This window comes from Cygnus atratus, chromosome 17, assembly GCF_013377495.2.
Source record: "Cygnus atratus isolate AKBS03 ecotype Queensland, Australia chromosome 17, CAtr_DNAZoo_HiC_assembly, whole genome shotgun sequence".
Lineage (NCBI taxonomy): Eukaryota > Metazoa > Chordata > Aves > Anseriformes > Anatidae > Cygnus > Cygnus atratus.
The window spans coordinates 12,696,618-12,712,609 of NC_066378.1; the positions used below are offsets into that span (position 1 = coordinate 12,696,618).

Below are 15,992 nucleotides of genomic sequence, written 5' to 3' on the forward strand. Positions count from 1 at the left end.
GTTGACTCCCCCATGCATGAACTGGTCAAACTGTTGATTTTCCTTTAAAGAGAAGGTTTATAAATGTTGTTTGAACTTTATGGAGAAAAAAAAAGTTCTTGTCATAATCTGTTGGATCGCTGACATCTGAAGGAATGGATGGCGGGGTACGCTTGCACTGCATGTGCATCCCTCCTCTTGTGAGCACTCTGGTTTGCTTCTTGTTAGTGCTGAATGGTGGCTATAGGAATATGTGGAGAGCAACACTGTAAGCAACACTGTAAATCTGGGTATTTGTTAGGGACAGATAGAGAATCTTTTTTCCTCTTTATTTGATGCTGGCATTTACTAGAAGATACTGCTTGTCCAATCCATGTTGCATGGCATGATACAAATTACTTGGGATATGCAGCAATTAGCACTTGGTTTCAGTGCTAGCGCTGTTCTCTCTGGAAAGCCTGACAGATGGTAGAAGTGAAAGCTTTCCCACCACCTTCCCCAGTATGTTTTGCTGCCAAGTAATTAATACTTCACTGATTTCTCCAGCGCCTTTTCCTATGGCAGTTACACATTTTATAACTTGCTAAACACCCATGACTAGTCCTACTGTGATGTGGTATAGCCACATGAGTAGGAATGAGACTACTATACTCTTCTTTGGAAGAAAATAAAAGCAATAACTGTTCTAAAGTTCTCGTGAGCTGGCACGTATTGTATGATCTGAAGAGATAGAATTGCCTGTTTTCCATTTAGGAATCTTTTTTTAAAAAAAGGAGGAACTAGATGGAAATTATCACTGGATAAATTTTGCTTGAAAATCAGAACCACTGCTGTTTTTTCCAAGCCAAAGTAGTAATTATTTTATACTTTTATATAAAAAATATATATATTTTTTAATAAACCCTCAGACACAAGCAGCAAAAGGTGCTTTCTCTGCATTGGATTCCCAAGTAATTAGCTATGCCTTGGTCTTCCTTGTTTAGAAAAAGTCTTCTGCTTGCTGAAGTGTTGTTGTATGTAATAACTTCAGACATTTTTTGCTTCCAAAGGATCTGGAAGACTAATTTTCTCTATGTCAATTTATTTATGAAAGTAGATTATTTGTAATTAACATTGCTGCTTACTTTCAGACACGCATCTGTGATAGGCTACAGTGTCATTTTTCTGTTTTCTTCCTTACGAGGCCAAATGGAAGCTTTTGCTTCTTAGGTAAGAGGTGTGTCCAAGAAAGATGCAGCAGCTGTGCTGTGCTGCTTCAGTAATTCCAGCTATGTCTGGAAGTGGATTTTCTGGAATGCAGTTCTTGTATGGAGAAGCTTTGGGCTTTAATGGGTAAAAGCACTGAGTAAAAGCCATTTTTTTTTTAAGACAAACAGGTTTCAAATCTATTGGAACAAAACTTGACCCCATACTGTAGCTAACACTGTGGAATATAAACCTGTGGTGTTTTTCTTTTTTTAAACCCAGATGGGTTACAGGGAGCTGTACCTGACTGAGCCTGGGCTGGATGTGGTCTCTTATATCCAACCTCCATCTCAGGTTATCCCGATGTACTTACAAACCATGGGATGTGTCGACAGGGTGGGTGGCAGAGCGTGATGTTTACCAGGGAAGCAGCCCACTGAAGCGACTGGGACTGATCCCTTGTGTCAGCACTGCTGCAGTGTGAAGTGTTGACAAGGCTACCCGCGGTGCGTTTTGTGTTCTGAAAACTAACCATTAAAAAAGGACTTGGCGTTTTCTCAGCAGCTTTCTTGCTGGGTTATTCTCTGTCCACACAGAAAACAACTTTCCACTTGCCAATTTCACAAGTCCTCCTGGCGTACAGGAGCCAGGCAGGATTTTCTGTAGCTCTGCCGTTATTTTGTGTTTCAGGTATAAATATTCTATTACTGGTGTAAATCTGATGGTGAGAATTGTGACTAGAGTTCCTCAGGTATTAATTCATAGAGCACTGAAAAGATTAAATAGTAAAGGCATTAAATGCAACAGCATTCCAAAACATGAAATCTTTGCAGTAGGCACAAAATGTATTTGCCCATCCTTCCATGAAATACCAATCCCATATTGGGAAGGGAGACTCAGTAAAGGAAGCAGATCTGACTCAATATTCATACTAGAACAAATGGCTTAAACAATACACTTCTGTCTGTAAGTTATGCATTTTAAAGTTCTAACATTATTTTGAATGTAAGTCCAGAAAATGTTTTCCAAGCTTATTTTGTAAAATTATTTTCTGTCCTTGATAAGTTGCTGAATTTCTTTTTATCTTGCAGATCTTTTAAAAAGTGACAGGGAAGTGTTTTGTTTAGGAAATACAAAATTAAAAACTTCTTAATTTTCTCATGCTGTAAGTTTTGAGCTAATGGAGTTGTTACAACAGCTGCTTTTCTAACTATTTTCTGGAATTTAATCTCTGATATCAGGTGTGTTTCTCTCATTTTCCAGCTCTGGAAATGGTCATGAAAGTCATACCTTGGGCACTCTCTCATAACTGTGTGCCAGAGGCAGTAACCAGACCCAACCGCGTGGCTCTAAATGTTAAAGAGTGCACATAAAGTTTTGGTTTTATTTATACTAATGGTATTATGCATTTACCTGAAGCATTTTAAACATCAGTTGTTGTATATCACTTCTTTAGATATATCACTTCTTTAGATATAAAATCACTTCATATAATGAAATAAAATATGCTCGGTTGCTGCTCATTATTTGTTACCTAGATACCTAAAAAATGTTTTTCTCTACATCCATTATCTCTGTGGCTATATTGTGCTAATCCTAACTGTATTTCTGAGGAACTCCGACATGTATGCCATTAGTCATCTGAGTCATACAAAGATGAAATTTCCTGTTCACACAGGTATAGGGAGCATAATGTTGGCAGCATGGTTTTCCTCCCATCAGCACTGCTTACACCTTGATCCTAGGCATGTTTTGTTACTCTGAGTGTTTAAGTAGCAAAGTAGGTTATCTTCTAGCTGAGAAAATGTGAAGAGTCAAGGGACCACTTGAACTGTGAACAAGATGTGATACTCAGAAGCGCAGTTTAAGTCAGGTGAACTAATTACACACTCTCCCACAGTGCAGTTTTCACCAGGTGGCTGCAGTGCCACCTTCCTTCGTGTTCTTGTAGGTGACACTTATTGGTGCTGGCAGCTCCACATGGTCCTCGCCCCTCAGTGCAGGCGGAGCAGCCAGCACAGGGCTGTGGGCTGGCACAGGAGCAGAGCCGGTGCTCGATGTCGGGCTTTCCTCTAGTGTGGTTAGGGAAAAAAGCACTGTGTCACATGATGTGCACAGACAGCAAGTAAAGCTGTATTAATAAAAGTGCTAATTGAAACATCACCTGTTACAGCTTCCAAAGCCACTTGGTTCACCAGTATGTATCCAGCTAAGCTGGGGTGCATTTATTTGACTGTACTTCTCTAGGGTTTTGTTTTTATAGCACTTAATTGAAACCCTGTTGCTTCTCTAAGGCACTGTTAAAGACCTTGAAACCAACAGGAGAGCTATTCCTGTGCGAAGGAGTAAGCCAGAGGAGGTGGCCAGAGTCACTGCCTCTTCCAGCTTGTGTTTGTTTTGTGTTTTTTTTTTTTCTTTTTTTAATAATGGTGGGTGGGAAGAGGCCTCATGCTGAAGCGTATGGGAGCAGTTTTGAAGGACAAGCGGGGTGACCACAAAGTGATATGCCACAGCGAGGACGTGAGACTCAAATGAGTAAGTAACCCAGGCTTACGTTCTTATCTTGCATCTCTTTTTCTTCAACATCTGGTTATTAGTTTTGGTTGTCATCAGGCATCACTTGGGCCTCTGCTAAGACAGCATCTGGATCGGCTAGTTCAATCTAAGTAAAAAGAATGCAAATCAATTATGTAGAGAGGACTCAGAGAAATCATTTGGTTTTCACTCAAATCCCAAGTTGTCTCCGCAGCTATTGTCTGCGTTTCCTTTGTGCTGGGTCAGGTTTTGGTGCAGAAGTGTGTGCTTTCACAGGTGCAGGCGAGTCTGAGGCTCCAGCAGTGGACTCGTACCACTGGACTGGCTGCTTGTCCCTGCGCGGCTGGTCAGCTCAATGCTGGACAAGAGCCTGAGTGTGCACCCCGAGAGCCTGGGGCCTGTGCGGTGGCTGTACAGCAAAGCGTGGCCCTGAGAGCCACCTCGAGCTCTGGTGAGTGCCGTTGGTGAGAACATGGTTAGCAAAAACAATCCCTAGGAATTACCTTTGGGATTGGATACTGAGTAGGGGCAGGAGCTTCGTCTCGGCCAAAGTCAGTCATAATCCCACATTTTGGTATGTCTGCCACCCAGATGCCTTCAAGCAATTGTCCCTTATCCAGGTAGAAGAATCGTCCTGGGCCGTGCTTCTTTCCATCTTTCCAACCTCCTTCATACCGATTTTCATTTGCTGCAATTCAGTACACAAACAGGCAGTGAAATGTGCACCATTTCATCATGGGGCTAGACGCGAAACCAAGCAACGCAGCAGAGGTAAGGAGCAGATCATCTGCTTGGCTCCAGATCCGGCCCTTCCCAGGGAGCCACAGCACAGCACACGGTGCTGCTTTGGCACTGCTCCATTTGTACTGCAGAGCGAGAAAATGCCTGGCAAAGGAGCCCACACTTGTCGCCAGAACAAGGTGTGTGTTGCCCTGCTTTGTTCTCCTGCTGACACTCATTTTGTGCTCAAATCCCAAGCACGTGAGCTCGGGCTGGGCACCAAGCCACTGAGTCACCTTCACAGCCCGAGCACTGACAGGACACAAGCTTCGGGTCTGTCCCTGCCACACACCACAGAGGGAGCAGGCCTCAAAGGGCTTTGCTTGTCTGGGCAAGGGGGAGTAGCAGCAGCAGCTAGCTAAAATAATCTCGATTTCAAGTAATACTTGTAGTTGGATTGTCTCTCAAGGAATTACGGCATGGGAGTTCCTGAAATGTCTGAAGGGTTCATGCAATCTCTTGCAGGCTGTTTTTCCAACTGTATGGCATCTGTGGTTTTGTGCAAGTGGAGAGAGTGTGTGGGGCTCTGTGCTCCTCTCTGGGAATCCATTTGTCACCAATGGGAAAAGCCCCTGCCTGACACAGAGCTGCAAGGGGAGGAGAGCCGCCTCATCCAGTGCTGCTGTTTGAGAACAGGACGTGCACAGAGTGCTGGTGGGGCTGGGATGCATCCAGGCCACCCTGTTCTCACTGGGAGGTTCCTCTGCCATCCCCTTTTCCTAGAGACAGGGTTTCTAAGCCAACAAATGGACATTTCTGACCAGGTGACTTAGTGGAAACATCTTTTGGGTCTCAGCTGAACTCTGCCATTCCTTGAGGCAAGAGATGACACAAATACCCAGGTAGAAATTGTGGGATCACCCTGGGAGCTGCTTGGCTCCTGTTCTCCAGCCTCTGCCCACGTGGAAAACAATAAAATCACAGACTGGGCTGTGTAGGACCCTCCACAGGCTGCACTGTGGCATTTCAGTGTCCCCATCCACTGCTCCATGTCCTACCAGAGTATCTGGGGCTGCCTCACCTGCTGCCGTGCTGCAGCGGTGGTGGCAGAGCGGCACCTTGCTCCCGGCCATGCTCACCCTGCCAGGCACGCTGCCAGGAGGAGCGATTTACCCCGAGCTGTGGCTCGTTGTGACCTGTGCTGAAGAACTTTTTCTTTCACCGCTGCAACGCTGCCAGCACACAGCCACGCTTCCAGCACCAAAGCTGAATTCGTTACCAGTTTGTGGGTATGGAATAATCGTTCTAGCTAATTTTAACCAAAGCAATCCAGCTCACTGGGGGGCCCAGGCTGTGCAGCCAGGCTCTGGAGTGGCACAGCAGTGGTGGGTCAGCCTGGAGGGTGTCCGGTTTGCAGTGGAGAGGGTGACTCGGATGGGAGCAAAGTGAGGCAGTTGACTGAGCTGCCCCTGGAAGCATGTGTTGCTGTCATTGGTATGAGCCATCGGTCCAAGCTGAATTTACAGCCAGCAGAGAGAGCACAGTCATGTATGCGATGTGCAGAGGAAGTTGTGCTTGTTCCTCCTGGCTGCTTTGCTTAGTTAATGACTAGCTTTAAGATTGCTTCCAAGATAAAAAGAAGAGATGAATAATAGATAACATTTCTTCAAATGTTCCTGGAACACAGTGTCTTATACTGCGAAGGACTGGGATTCTTGGCTTTGGGGAAAAATGTGTTAAATCCACAGCAAAATAAGAAAAAAAAAATCCGAATTTCTATTTTTATGATGCCCCCAACATTCCCAATCTGTGATACACTCAGTGTCATGTCTGGGAAGGGATTGTGTACTAATGAAACCCCTACTAATTTGCTCAATGTGAGCCAGCGTCAGAAGTATGAGAGAGGATAGTGAGCCCAGACAGATAGCTCTGTTATTTTTTGTACTGGAAAACGGCCTCCTCTTTGGTATGCAGTAGCTAGAAAGCATGCCTGGCAAGGCGCCTGGCTTGAAAAGAGAGATTTTCTCTTCTCTGACCTAACAGTATATTATCTCTAACCCTAACCATCCCTGTCATTTAAATGTAAATCATAGCAAAAGCAAGCTTCCATGCGTGTGGCCTTGAGCATCACGGCACCCGCTCTTGCCCAGCCCCTGCTGCCTCCAGCCCAGAGCCCCGAGGGAGGAATCAGGGCAGCTGCCTCCACCCCAACATGAAGCTGTGGGGGAGATGCAAGGCAGCACCCACTGATCTGGCTGGTGTCAGGAGAGCAGCGTGATGCTGATCGTCTCGGAGGGAAGGACCATCCCTGCTTGATGTGGGTTTTGCACAGGGGCAGGTGGACACGCTGGTACTTACACAGGCACAGCATCCCCTGCCCGCCTGGCTGGCCCGCCAGCCACTGCCCCTCGTAGACGGAGCCGTCCCCGTAGCACATCCGACCCCAGCCGCTCCTCAGCCCGCCGCTCCACTCGCCCTCGTAGTGCTCCCCGCTGGGGTAGAACATCGTCCCGTAGCCCTGTGCGCAGCAGTAGACGGGCAGTTAGGAGCCTCGCTATTGAAAGGTGTCAGTGTTTGATTAGGGGATATTAATTTCTGGATATACCGCTCCTGTTCTTACTACCTTTAGACATGTAGCTGCCTGATGGCACAGCTCAACCACCGTCCATGTGCTGAAGGGGTGGTGAAGGAAACAGAGGTGATGTGATAAGATTTTTTTTTGCCAATGATATTTCAATGACAAAATCTCAGGTTTATATCTCTGTATATTATTTTTGGCATGACTGCTGCTAATATTTAGCTAAAAGCAGGTTCTACTGGTATATAAACCTGCATGGGGATACACAATGTAAGACACCTGCCTCTGTAAGTGGGATTTAGTGTCCTTTGACCTAGCCAATGTCTCCTGCAGCCCTGAGCATCCCAGGCTGGCAACCCTTTCCCTGCCCTGAGCAGACTGACAGTATCCCAGTGCTGCTAATGATGGATTTTGCCTTCTGCTCCATCCATAAACCCACACCGGTTTTGCTCCTCAAACTGGCTCTCGGCTTGATTTGTTTGGAGAACTTGTGAATTGAGCCCAGTGATTGTGTGCAGGCCAGAAACCCCAGGGAGGTGTTTGTCCTATGCGTGTGCTTGCCAGGTAAGAGACATCCCTATAACGAGGCATGATACCAGTGAGAAATATTTACATATGATTAATGAGTTTTCCCATAGGAAGAAAGCAGTAATTTATCTCTGGGAAAAAAAAAATCAGTTACAGAAATAACTGTTTTTTCTGAGCACTAATTCTACTAAACTGCATGGATATAAAGGGGAGGATTTTATAGGGGGTAAAAGGAAAAGAAAAACAACCTACTGATGTTTGGATATAGTAAAGATTTTGCCAGAACTCAACCATCCAAAATACGTTCTCAGGGAATGAGGAAGGAAGCTCCTGCAAAGAGGCTCGAGCCAGAGAGCTGCACGCCAGTTAGAAGCATAAGAGGCCATTAATTCAATTTAGGAGCGGACACAAAGGCGAATGCAAGGTTCCCATTGGCAGATCAGAAAATGCTCCTAAAAGGATTTTGCACATAGGATTGTAGTCATTTTTACCAGATGACTTCCTCACTGTGCTCCCTGTAGAAAAACCAGTGATTTATGTGACAGGCTTAATTTCCTAAAGAACTTGTGTTTTTTGCTTAATGCGCTGTAAAACTCGCAGCACAGCGCTTCTAAGCTGTATTTTCCTGCAGTGCTTGCAACCATATTCCATCAGCAAGTTCCTCTGCTGCAAGCGTGCTGGAAGCACAGCAGGTGGTGCAAGTCAGGACACCCGGACACACGACCTGTCCCGCCTGTGCGGCTCATCCAGAGGGAGCCAGAGCAATGAGGGGCAGCGTGGGGCTGGGCAAGGGGTCCCTCCTGCTGGGGCTGGGGACTGCAGGCTCTGTAGGGTGATGGATGCCACTCTTGAAGCTTCCTGGGCTCTCTGGTGGGACAAGCCAAAATTTAAAGCAAAGCCAAGCCTGGAGACAGGAGGGCAGGGAGGGCAGGCAAGGCTCTCCACTGTGAGACAGCTTCAATGTGAGATCTCTTGCTCTTGCTTTCATTTTCTTGCTCTACATATTAATTTACCCCAAACCCTTCCACACCTTCAATGCAGCCTCAGGGGACAGGCACCATTTGAAAAAACAGTATTTTAAGTTATTTTTTTGCATGTTTCAGGGCAGATGCTGGCAATCACACTTACACATTTTTTGTCGTTTTTCCACCAGCCTGTGTACACTTTCTTGTATTCCTTGGTCACGGGGTCAGGAATGCTGTATGAGCCATACCCGTCCCGCTTCCCAAACTTCCAGTCACCGCTGTAAATAGCGCCGGTGCGCTTCCAGATCTGGGTGCCTTTACCTGTTTCGATGAACAGGAAATACAGGGAGGTCATCGCAATGGGTAGGAGAAGGCTTGATGCTAAATTAATACTACAGAAGCCAAGCACGTTTCAATGCTAGCGATGCAGCAGCAACCCTGTTTTGGGCTGTTTCTGTGCACTGGGTTGTGTTTTCCCTGCGACCCGCACGGTGGGAGCCAAGAGCGCTCTGTCAAGCACAGCTGGGGTGGGTTTGGATACAGGGAGCTGAGTGCAGGTTGTTGTATTTTTAGAGGATTTTTAACATCCATAATCTAGATGGGTCAGGTAATTGCCCTGCAGCTGAGTGCATGTAAAAGCTCTTCATGTTACCTATCAGAAATATGTCTGAGCACACTTTTGCATGGCATTATATTTAACACACTGTCATACGTACACAAATGCTCTTCCAGGAGTACATAACAATCCCTGACCATTCCCTGGCCCTTTGAACTTTTGTAAAGACACCTCTATAGGTATTTTTTCTTCAAACAATACATCTTACCATGCTTCAAGTTGTCCAACCATTCTCCAGTGTACTGATCCCCATTTACAGCATAGACCGTATGTCTTAATCCACATTTCTGTGCCTTCCAGTCCCATTCATGCCAGAGAGGCTCTACAGCCCTGGGGTATTTCACAACAGGCATTGTGTTTTCAGCTGGAGAGGAAAACAAACGATTGTCAGAAATAAATTAGGGTGAAATTACTAAAGCAGGTAGCGCAGAACAGTCTATCAGTGAACTGTATTTTAATATGCACCTCAGTCAGTAATTGATGTCTGTTTTTGACACTGTATCAAAGATAAATTATACATATATATAAGGATATGATGAACAGAAGGTATCTAAAAATACCAATGTATGAAACTGCACTATCTAAAAATAGGCTTGTAGTATGTTAGGAAATGCTAAATCAGCTTCAGCAGGATGGGTCTGCGGTGGGCATTGGTCTCTGCACCTGCAAGAGGACTTTGGGACGTGAGGGAAGGTCAGCCCTGTCCTGGCACAGTGGAAACCCAGACAAGCTGCTTCCCAAGGCTCATCCTCCACCTGCTCCTTGCCAAGCAGGAGCACTGGTTCAAGCAAATTGTTTGTTTTTAGGAAATAGCTCGCTGCTAGGGAGTAAAAGCTAGATATATCTTAGAAAACAGAGTAACAGAGCTAGCATTCATCCTTAGTTTTCCACTTGGTCATTCACAAATGATTTAGGGGGATATCACTGCCAAAAATATATATATATATTGGTGTCTCACAATCCTTCCCACCCAAAACAAAGCAGTGTTGTGCATTGTGCTACCCGTCTTGCTCCTCACCCGTGGCACTGGGGCAGCATGGGGCAGGCAGCGGCACTGGGAATGGAGCTCATTGTGAGCTCAGGGGGGAAAATTCCTGCAGCCACCCTGGCCAGGTGCGTACCAGCCCAAAAAAGGGCTGCAGGCCCATTCCTCTGTGTTGCCCCCACTTTAGCTTTGTGATGAGAGAGATGAGGGTGCAAGAGAGCAGTGGGAGTGGGTGATTTTAGCAACGAAGGCAGAGGAAACAAACGCAAAGGAGCGATGCTGCAGGAAAGCCCACATGCTGGAGGGGCAAAGCACCCTCGAGCTGGACCCACGTTCTCCTGCCCCCAGCCCCAGCTACCCCACGGGCACCAACCTGCGCTCGGAGAGCGGTGCGGGCTGGGTGCTGCAGCTGTGCACACCAGGGCCGAGTCGTCATAGCAACTCTGCCAAACTCCTGCGCGAAGGGAGATGGGAGCCCGGCAGGCTGTGAGCGGCCCGTAGGGAAAGTCACCGGGAAATGAAAACTGGCTCCTGGCCCGCTTCGGCAACTCCAGAGATCTGAAAGTACAGCATGGTGACAGTGCCCGTTGTCGTCAGGACGCAGGGTGCAGTGCACGCACCAACATGCCCCGTAGGGAAAGGACGCGTCTAAGGCACTGCCGGGTAACACACAAATCAGTCTTGCAAGTGGCAGAAGAAAATGGAGAAACCCCTTGAAAATGCACATCGGAGGTCCCATGCAGAAATCTGACTAAACCTGACACTTCCTGTTGCTAAAAATGAGATAAAGATGTTCAGGAAGGATTTAATCACCCTTGTTCGTAAAATGTTTCCTGGCTTTGGGCACAGCCTAAGAATCGCCAAAGACAATTGTTCCTGTGTTTTACCATGGCAAAGGTACAGTGCTGCAGAGGGAGACGGGGATTTGTGGGGGAAATGAGAGAAACCCAGGAGGGAGAAGAAAAAATGCTTACTGCAGCCCAAAAATTACAGTCTTAAATTGCAACCAGAAATAGGTCATTCTGGAAAAGTATTAATTATTTTGACTGTTTCAGCCCCTATATTGTACCGCAGTTAACTGAGAATTTGTCAATTAAAATAATTAGCTAGCTCAGACAATTTCACTTGTTTATTTTTAAACAGTGCAGGTTGTCCAAGGATTTTGAAAAGCAAGTCCAAACTGTGTATCACCTAACCACAGCTTTTGCTAAACAGAAGATATACGCATTTGAAATTCAGTATGTATTTTAAACTGGTTTAGATGCAATGAAGAATTTAAAAGGATTAAGATAATTAAGCAACAAATTAAAACTCACAAATTGGTTTCTTAACCTTTTTAATGTTTAGAGAAAGCACAGAGGCATGTGTAAGTAAAGCCAGTGGTAATTAAAATAATATATGAGCATGTGTTGCATAGAAAAATTCCGAGTAGAGCTGTGGTCTCTCCAGCAAAGCACTTGCCAAACAGAACCAAAAGACACCCCAGGACTGAGTCTGCACCTTTCAACAAAGCAGCATTGCTCTCCTGCCGAGGGCTGATCCCCAAATGATTTAAGAGAGGGTTCTACTATATTAAAATATTTTTTAATTATATTGTATTTAAAAAAAGAAAAACTTTCTCCAAGTTCCAGCTAGGGTGGTAGCTCCCGTACATGCAGAAAAACAAACCAAGCAATGGGAGGATGCTGGGGAAACATGCCCAGATATCAGCCATTTGTGGAGCAAGGCCACAAGACGTATGAACGTGCCTTATTTTTTTCCAGTCTAAAGATTAAGATTTTTTATTGTTATTAAATAAACCCAGAGGACCTTAATGTTCTACAACATCTGAAACCAATCATTTTCACAACGAAAGCAGACAGCTGCTCTGAGCTGAGTTTGCTCTCACAAAGCTCAGGGAATCACTGAAGTGAAATGCCCAAACCAACTGAAAACTATCAGAGTCAATAATTTAAGTTTATTCTGGGAACTCTGTAGAATAAATAGAGAGAAACACTTAGAGAAACATATGCTGGAATTCTTTAAAGGTGAAGAATGTGACAACAACATACTGTGGAAGTAGGATGCTCAGATGTGTGTTTTATTGCTGCTATATTCAAAATAAAAGCCAGAGGAAGAGGTGGGAGGGTCTTGGACTCGAACCAAGCGTGTGTCAGTTTTGGCCAAATGAGTACAGAGTGGGTGCAGCACTGAGGGCTCTTCCCCTCAGCTCTGTTTTTAAGAATTATTATTAGCAGGATTTGGGATGGATTAATGTAGAAGGTTTGAGATATAAATTTCACTGGCTCATTTTTGCTTAAATAACAGCCTTGAGGGAAAAGTGTTTCTTTAAATCTCTTCCCTCCTGTTTGCTGTGAACAGCTCTCTCAAGATAAAAAAAAAAAGTGTTGCTTTTACATCCAAACAATCTAAAGTAAGAGCTCTAGGTTATCTGAAATGTTCAAGCATTGTCATAATCATGCAAAGTGAAATGTTTACTGGAGGGCAGCTGAAGCCAATGCTTACCAGATACTCTCTCCCCCTGTATTTCATTCTTTTGCTGCAGATTTAATTGCCTCTACTTAAATACCTGCAACAACACCGCTCAAACTGATGTACACCAATGAAGTTACCCAAAGCTGAGAATTATTTGCTGCACAACTGGAGAGTGCCTTGTGGGATCCTCGGCACTGTTTTAAAACATGCAGATCACGGTATGATGATGGAGGCAAGAGAAGTTTGGCCATGCTTGAGATAATGCCTCGTTTGTTCCAAGTCCTTAACCGAGGAATAAATCCAGATTACAAAATAAGATCAGCAGTACCAATTCCCAGTTGAAACATGATCTAAGTATTTTATTTACCATGGCTTACTGTCACCTGATGAGTGAATGGGAATTTACCATGTTTGCATTTTATCCTTTCCAGTTTGCACTGTTTTGCTGTGATCTTTAACTTGAATAATTAACTCAATTTCTTTGATATGTTTTCTGGCAATGAATGGTTGATGACTTGGTGATTAATTAAGGTAAAGGCAAAACAGATTTTGTATTCGTACATTTGCTTTTCAAAGGCCTTAGAAGAAAAGCCACCCATTAAAAAGCTGGAAGGTTAGAGCTGGAAGGTTAGCCTTGCAAGATACCTAAAAGCGTTCTTTAGAATACTCAGGTTCAGAGGAAAGGTAACATTTGTCATGTGTTGACACTGGTGAAAGACACGGTGAAAGACACAATGAAAGATACTGGAGAAAGAGACAATAAGAAGTCTCTCTCACTGTTAAACCTGCACAGCCACATTTCTGGCTTCTGTAAAATGCTGAACTGAATCAAAGTCTCATCTACACCAGCGCTAAGCTGTGGGAGCAGAGGGAGGGCTGGGGACATAGCCAGTGCAACTGCCCAGGTCTTGACTGCAGTGGTGGATAGGGAGGCATCCTTGAAATCGAATATGAAAACTGTACATGATGGGGTTAATCAGCTGTTGACTGAGCAGCATGTGTGGTTTGTTAAGCAGGCCTCCAGGAAAAGTATGCAGAAAGAATGGAGGCTCTCTGGAGATAAATCAGACTCCAGAAAACCAGGCAGGGCTGTTGGAGCCCCAGCCCCAGGGACACGCTCTGAGGAATTTGCCCCAAACTACAGCTGAGCTGCAGAACCTGTTTCTAACACGGGGCAGGAAAGGTGAGGTGTGGAAAAGCCAGGAGTGGCATTTTTTAAATAGCTTTTCTGCAGCAGACTGTACCTCTCCTGTTTGGTCAGGGCAGGAGCCGTTTCTGCAGGCAGAGATGGACAACCTTCAGCACAGCCGTACCAAGATGCGAGCGTCCGCTGCTCCTCTGGGCCGTCCCTTCCCTGTGTCCTCGTGTGCTGGAGCAAGAAGATCTGACTTAGATCTGCAGTATTCACCAGGTATCGCTGTGAAGGATTTTTGGATTAGTGCACACCCTCTTACAGACCCACCATGGATATCTTGGTCCCATCAGGATTTTTGCAGAATCTATATTAAGGAGACTGCCAATTTGAAAACTTACTAAAAAGTTAAATTGGTGAACATTTAGAAAGATTTTTGAGTCCCTTCCTTTAGGAAATCTAATTTTGCAGCACATTTCAGTTGTTGCAGACAGAAAAATGCAAAAAGCCTGAAAACTCAAGGAAATGTTCATATTTAAAGAAAATGAATGCAGAGAACTTGGATATGCAAATTTGAGTCTCTCAAGACCATATACTGCTATATAAATTATGTGATTTTTCTTTTACAAGTGTTAACTAAGAAACCAGTCCTTTTATAATTGACGTATATAATCAAAATCTTCAGTTTCCATTCTCAGCGAGTAAAAATATATACACTTATAATTAACAAATTGTTTAGTTTGTTACAAAAAAACAAAATCACTGTTGTCTTACCTCACTCTGACTTTATATGTAACGATGTGATTGAAATAATGAGATTATACAAACAGCAATAATCTCCCAGGAGATGGAAAGAGATTACAGGTAATTCTGAAATCTTTTGTAACAATACAACTTTAAATACTTTTAGAACTAGCAGTGCAGATAGCCTCTTTTGTGTGTAATGAAATTCTTTTGTGTTACTGTTTTAAAGAAAACACAGACCTCTTGAACAAATATTACTAATTAGCACATTTTGGTTAAAAGACTTTGAAAGAAATCTTTTAGGGTTATAATTATATACAGCCTCAATACCTGTAAGCATTGTTCCTTGTCAAGAGGCGAAGGGAAAGAATATTAAATCTTTGAATAAAGTTCTGGTGATCCCTCAGCAGGTCTCTGTTCACTGCTGTACAGGACTCTACAGCTTGGCTCTTGGTGGGAAATACTTACAATTTCCTGCTTTTGTATGCGCACCTTCCCTGGGGACTTTGCCTGCAGAACACAGACTCTGGCCCCAACAAATATGTAACAAGGCTGCAAAATTACGGTCCAGGGCAAATATCCAAGAGTGATATTAAGAGCTTTCTTTTTTTTCTTTTGAGGTTTATAGATAACAAGTTAAATGAATAGTTTTAAGGGTTATTGACAATATTTTCTCAAAGTGCCTTCTCGAATGTTAGTATTGGCAAAAGTAGTCCTATAAATGTTGAAGTGCTTTTACTTAAATGTTTTTACTTAACGGAAATTAAGTAAAATTTGAGCACCCCGGTCAGTGGAAGGTGTCCCAGCCCACGGCAGGTGAGTTGGAATTAGATGATCTTTAAGGTCCCTTCCATCCCAACCATTCTATGAACTGACAGCAGTGTTCTGCCTGCTTTTTGGATCAAGTGGCCTCTGCCAACCTCACTGAACACCTCACAGCCCACAAGCATGCCAGCAAACCCCATCCTGGATTCAGCCCAGTCTGCAGGAGGCTGTTACCAGCCCAGCCTGCTGTATGTGCCAGGAACGGACGGGATGCAACTGAATGCTTCAACAGTGTCTGTCTGGGCTTCCTCTGCTCATTAAATTTTCCCTCATACTGACAACCCAGCGTGCCCTGACCCCAACACCTCACCATTTTCCCTGATATTGACGACCCGGTGTGCCCAGACCCCAGTATCCTGTCATTTTCCCTGATACTGACAACCCAGTGTGCCCTGACCCCACATATCTCGCTGTTTCCCCTTATCTTGACGACGTGGAGCGCCCTGACCCCAACCCCTCGCCATTTTCCCTGCCATCACAACCGGGTGTGCCCTGGCCCCAGCCAGCTCCCCTGGCCCCCAGCACCCCGTTGGTCCCCTCAACCACCAGATCCCTCAGCGGGACACATCCCCGGGGCACAACGGCTCCACAAGCACCACTTGGAGCCTACCGAGGAGCTTTCAGCCCCCGGGGGCTGAGCGGGGACGGTCTCCGAGGGCCGCCATCGCCTCAGGCACGGAGGGCGGGGCGGGAGCCTCGCACCGCCTCAGCGCCGCGCCCAGCCC

The 15,992-nt window shown here is 45.1% G+C and overlaps 1 protein-coding gene across 4 annotated transcripts; it reads right to left on the reverse strand.

Moving 5' to 3' along the window:
• Window positions 1–74: 74 nt before the first annotated feature.
• Window positions 75–15,987, reverse strand: MORN3 (MORN repeat containing 3). 4 transcript variants are annotated; one of them, XM_035564882.2, is made up of 9 exons: window positions 15,878–15,987; window positions 13,811–13,983; window positions 10,465–10,649; window positions 9,315–9,470; window positions 8,654–8,811; window positions 6,778–6,937; window positions 4,203–4,387; window positions 3,719–3,826; window positions 75–220 (listed from the first exon to the last, which is right to left on the reverse strand). In XM_035564882.2, exons 4-8 carry the CDS (start codon window positions 9,457–9,459, stop codon window positions 3,758–3,760), a joined length of 717 nt encoding a protein of 238 aa, XP_035420775.1. In that variant the 5' UTR covers window positions 9,460–9,470; window positions 10,465–10,649; window positions 13,811–13,983; window positions 15,878–15,987; the 3' UTR covers window positions 75–220; window positions 3,719–3,757. The 4 variants fall into 4 exon arrangements, with proteins under 4 accessions (XP_035420775.1, XP_035420776.1, XP_050570185.1 ...); XM_035564883.2 differs by having other exon boundaries at window positions 13,811–13,935; window positions 15,878–15,969; XM_050714228.1 differs by lacking the exon at window positions 75–220 and adding an exon at window positions 314–3,236 and having other exon boundaries at window positions 13,811–13,935; window positions 15,878–15,969.
• Between the last annotated feature and the right edge of the window lie 5 nt (window positions 15,988–15,992).

Bases quoted from the DNA above. Each gene is read 5' to 3' on its own strand.
- MORN3 (XM_035564882.2), bottom strand. From the start codon at position 9,459: ATGCCTGTTGTGAAATACCCCAGGGCTGTAGAGCCTCTCTGGCATGAA. The intron at 4,388-6,777 runs GTAAGTACCAGC...ACTGAATTGCAG, and splicing joins GCAGGGGATGCTGTGCCTGT to CAAATGAAAATCGGTATGAA. The intron at 3,827-4,202 runs GTAATTCCTAGG...CTTTTTACTTAG, and splicing joins CTCAGTATCCAATCCCAAAG to ATTGAACTAGCCGATCCAGA.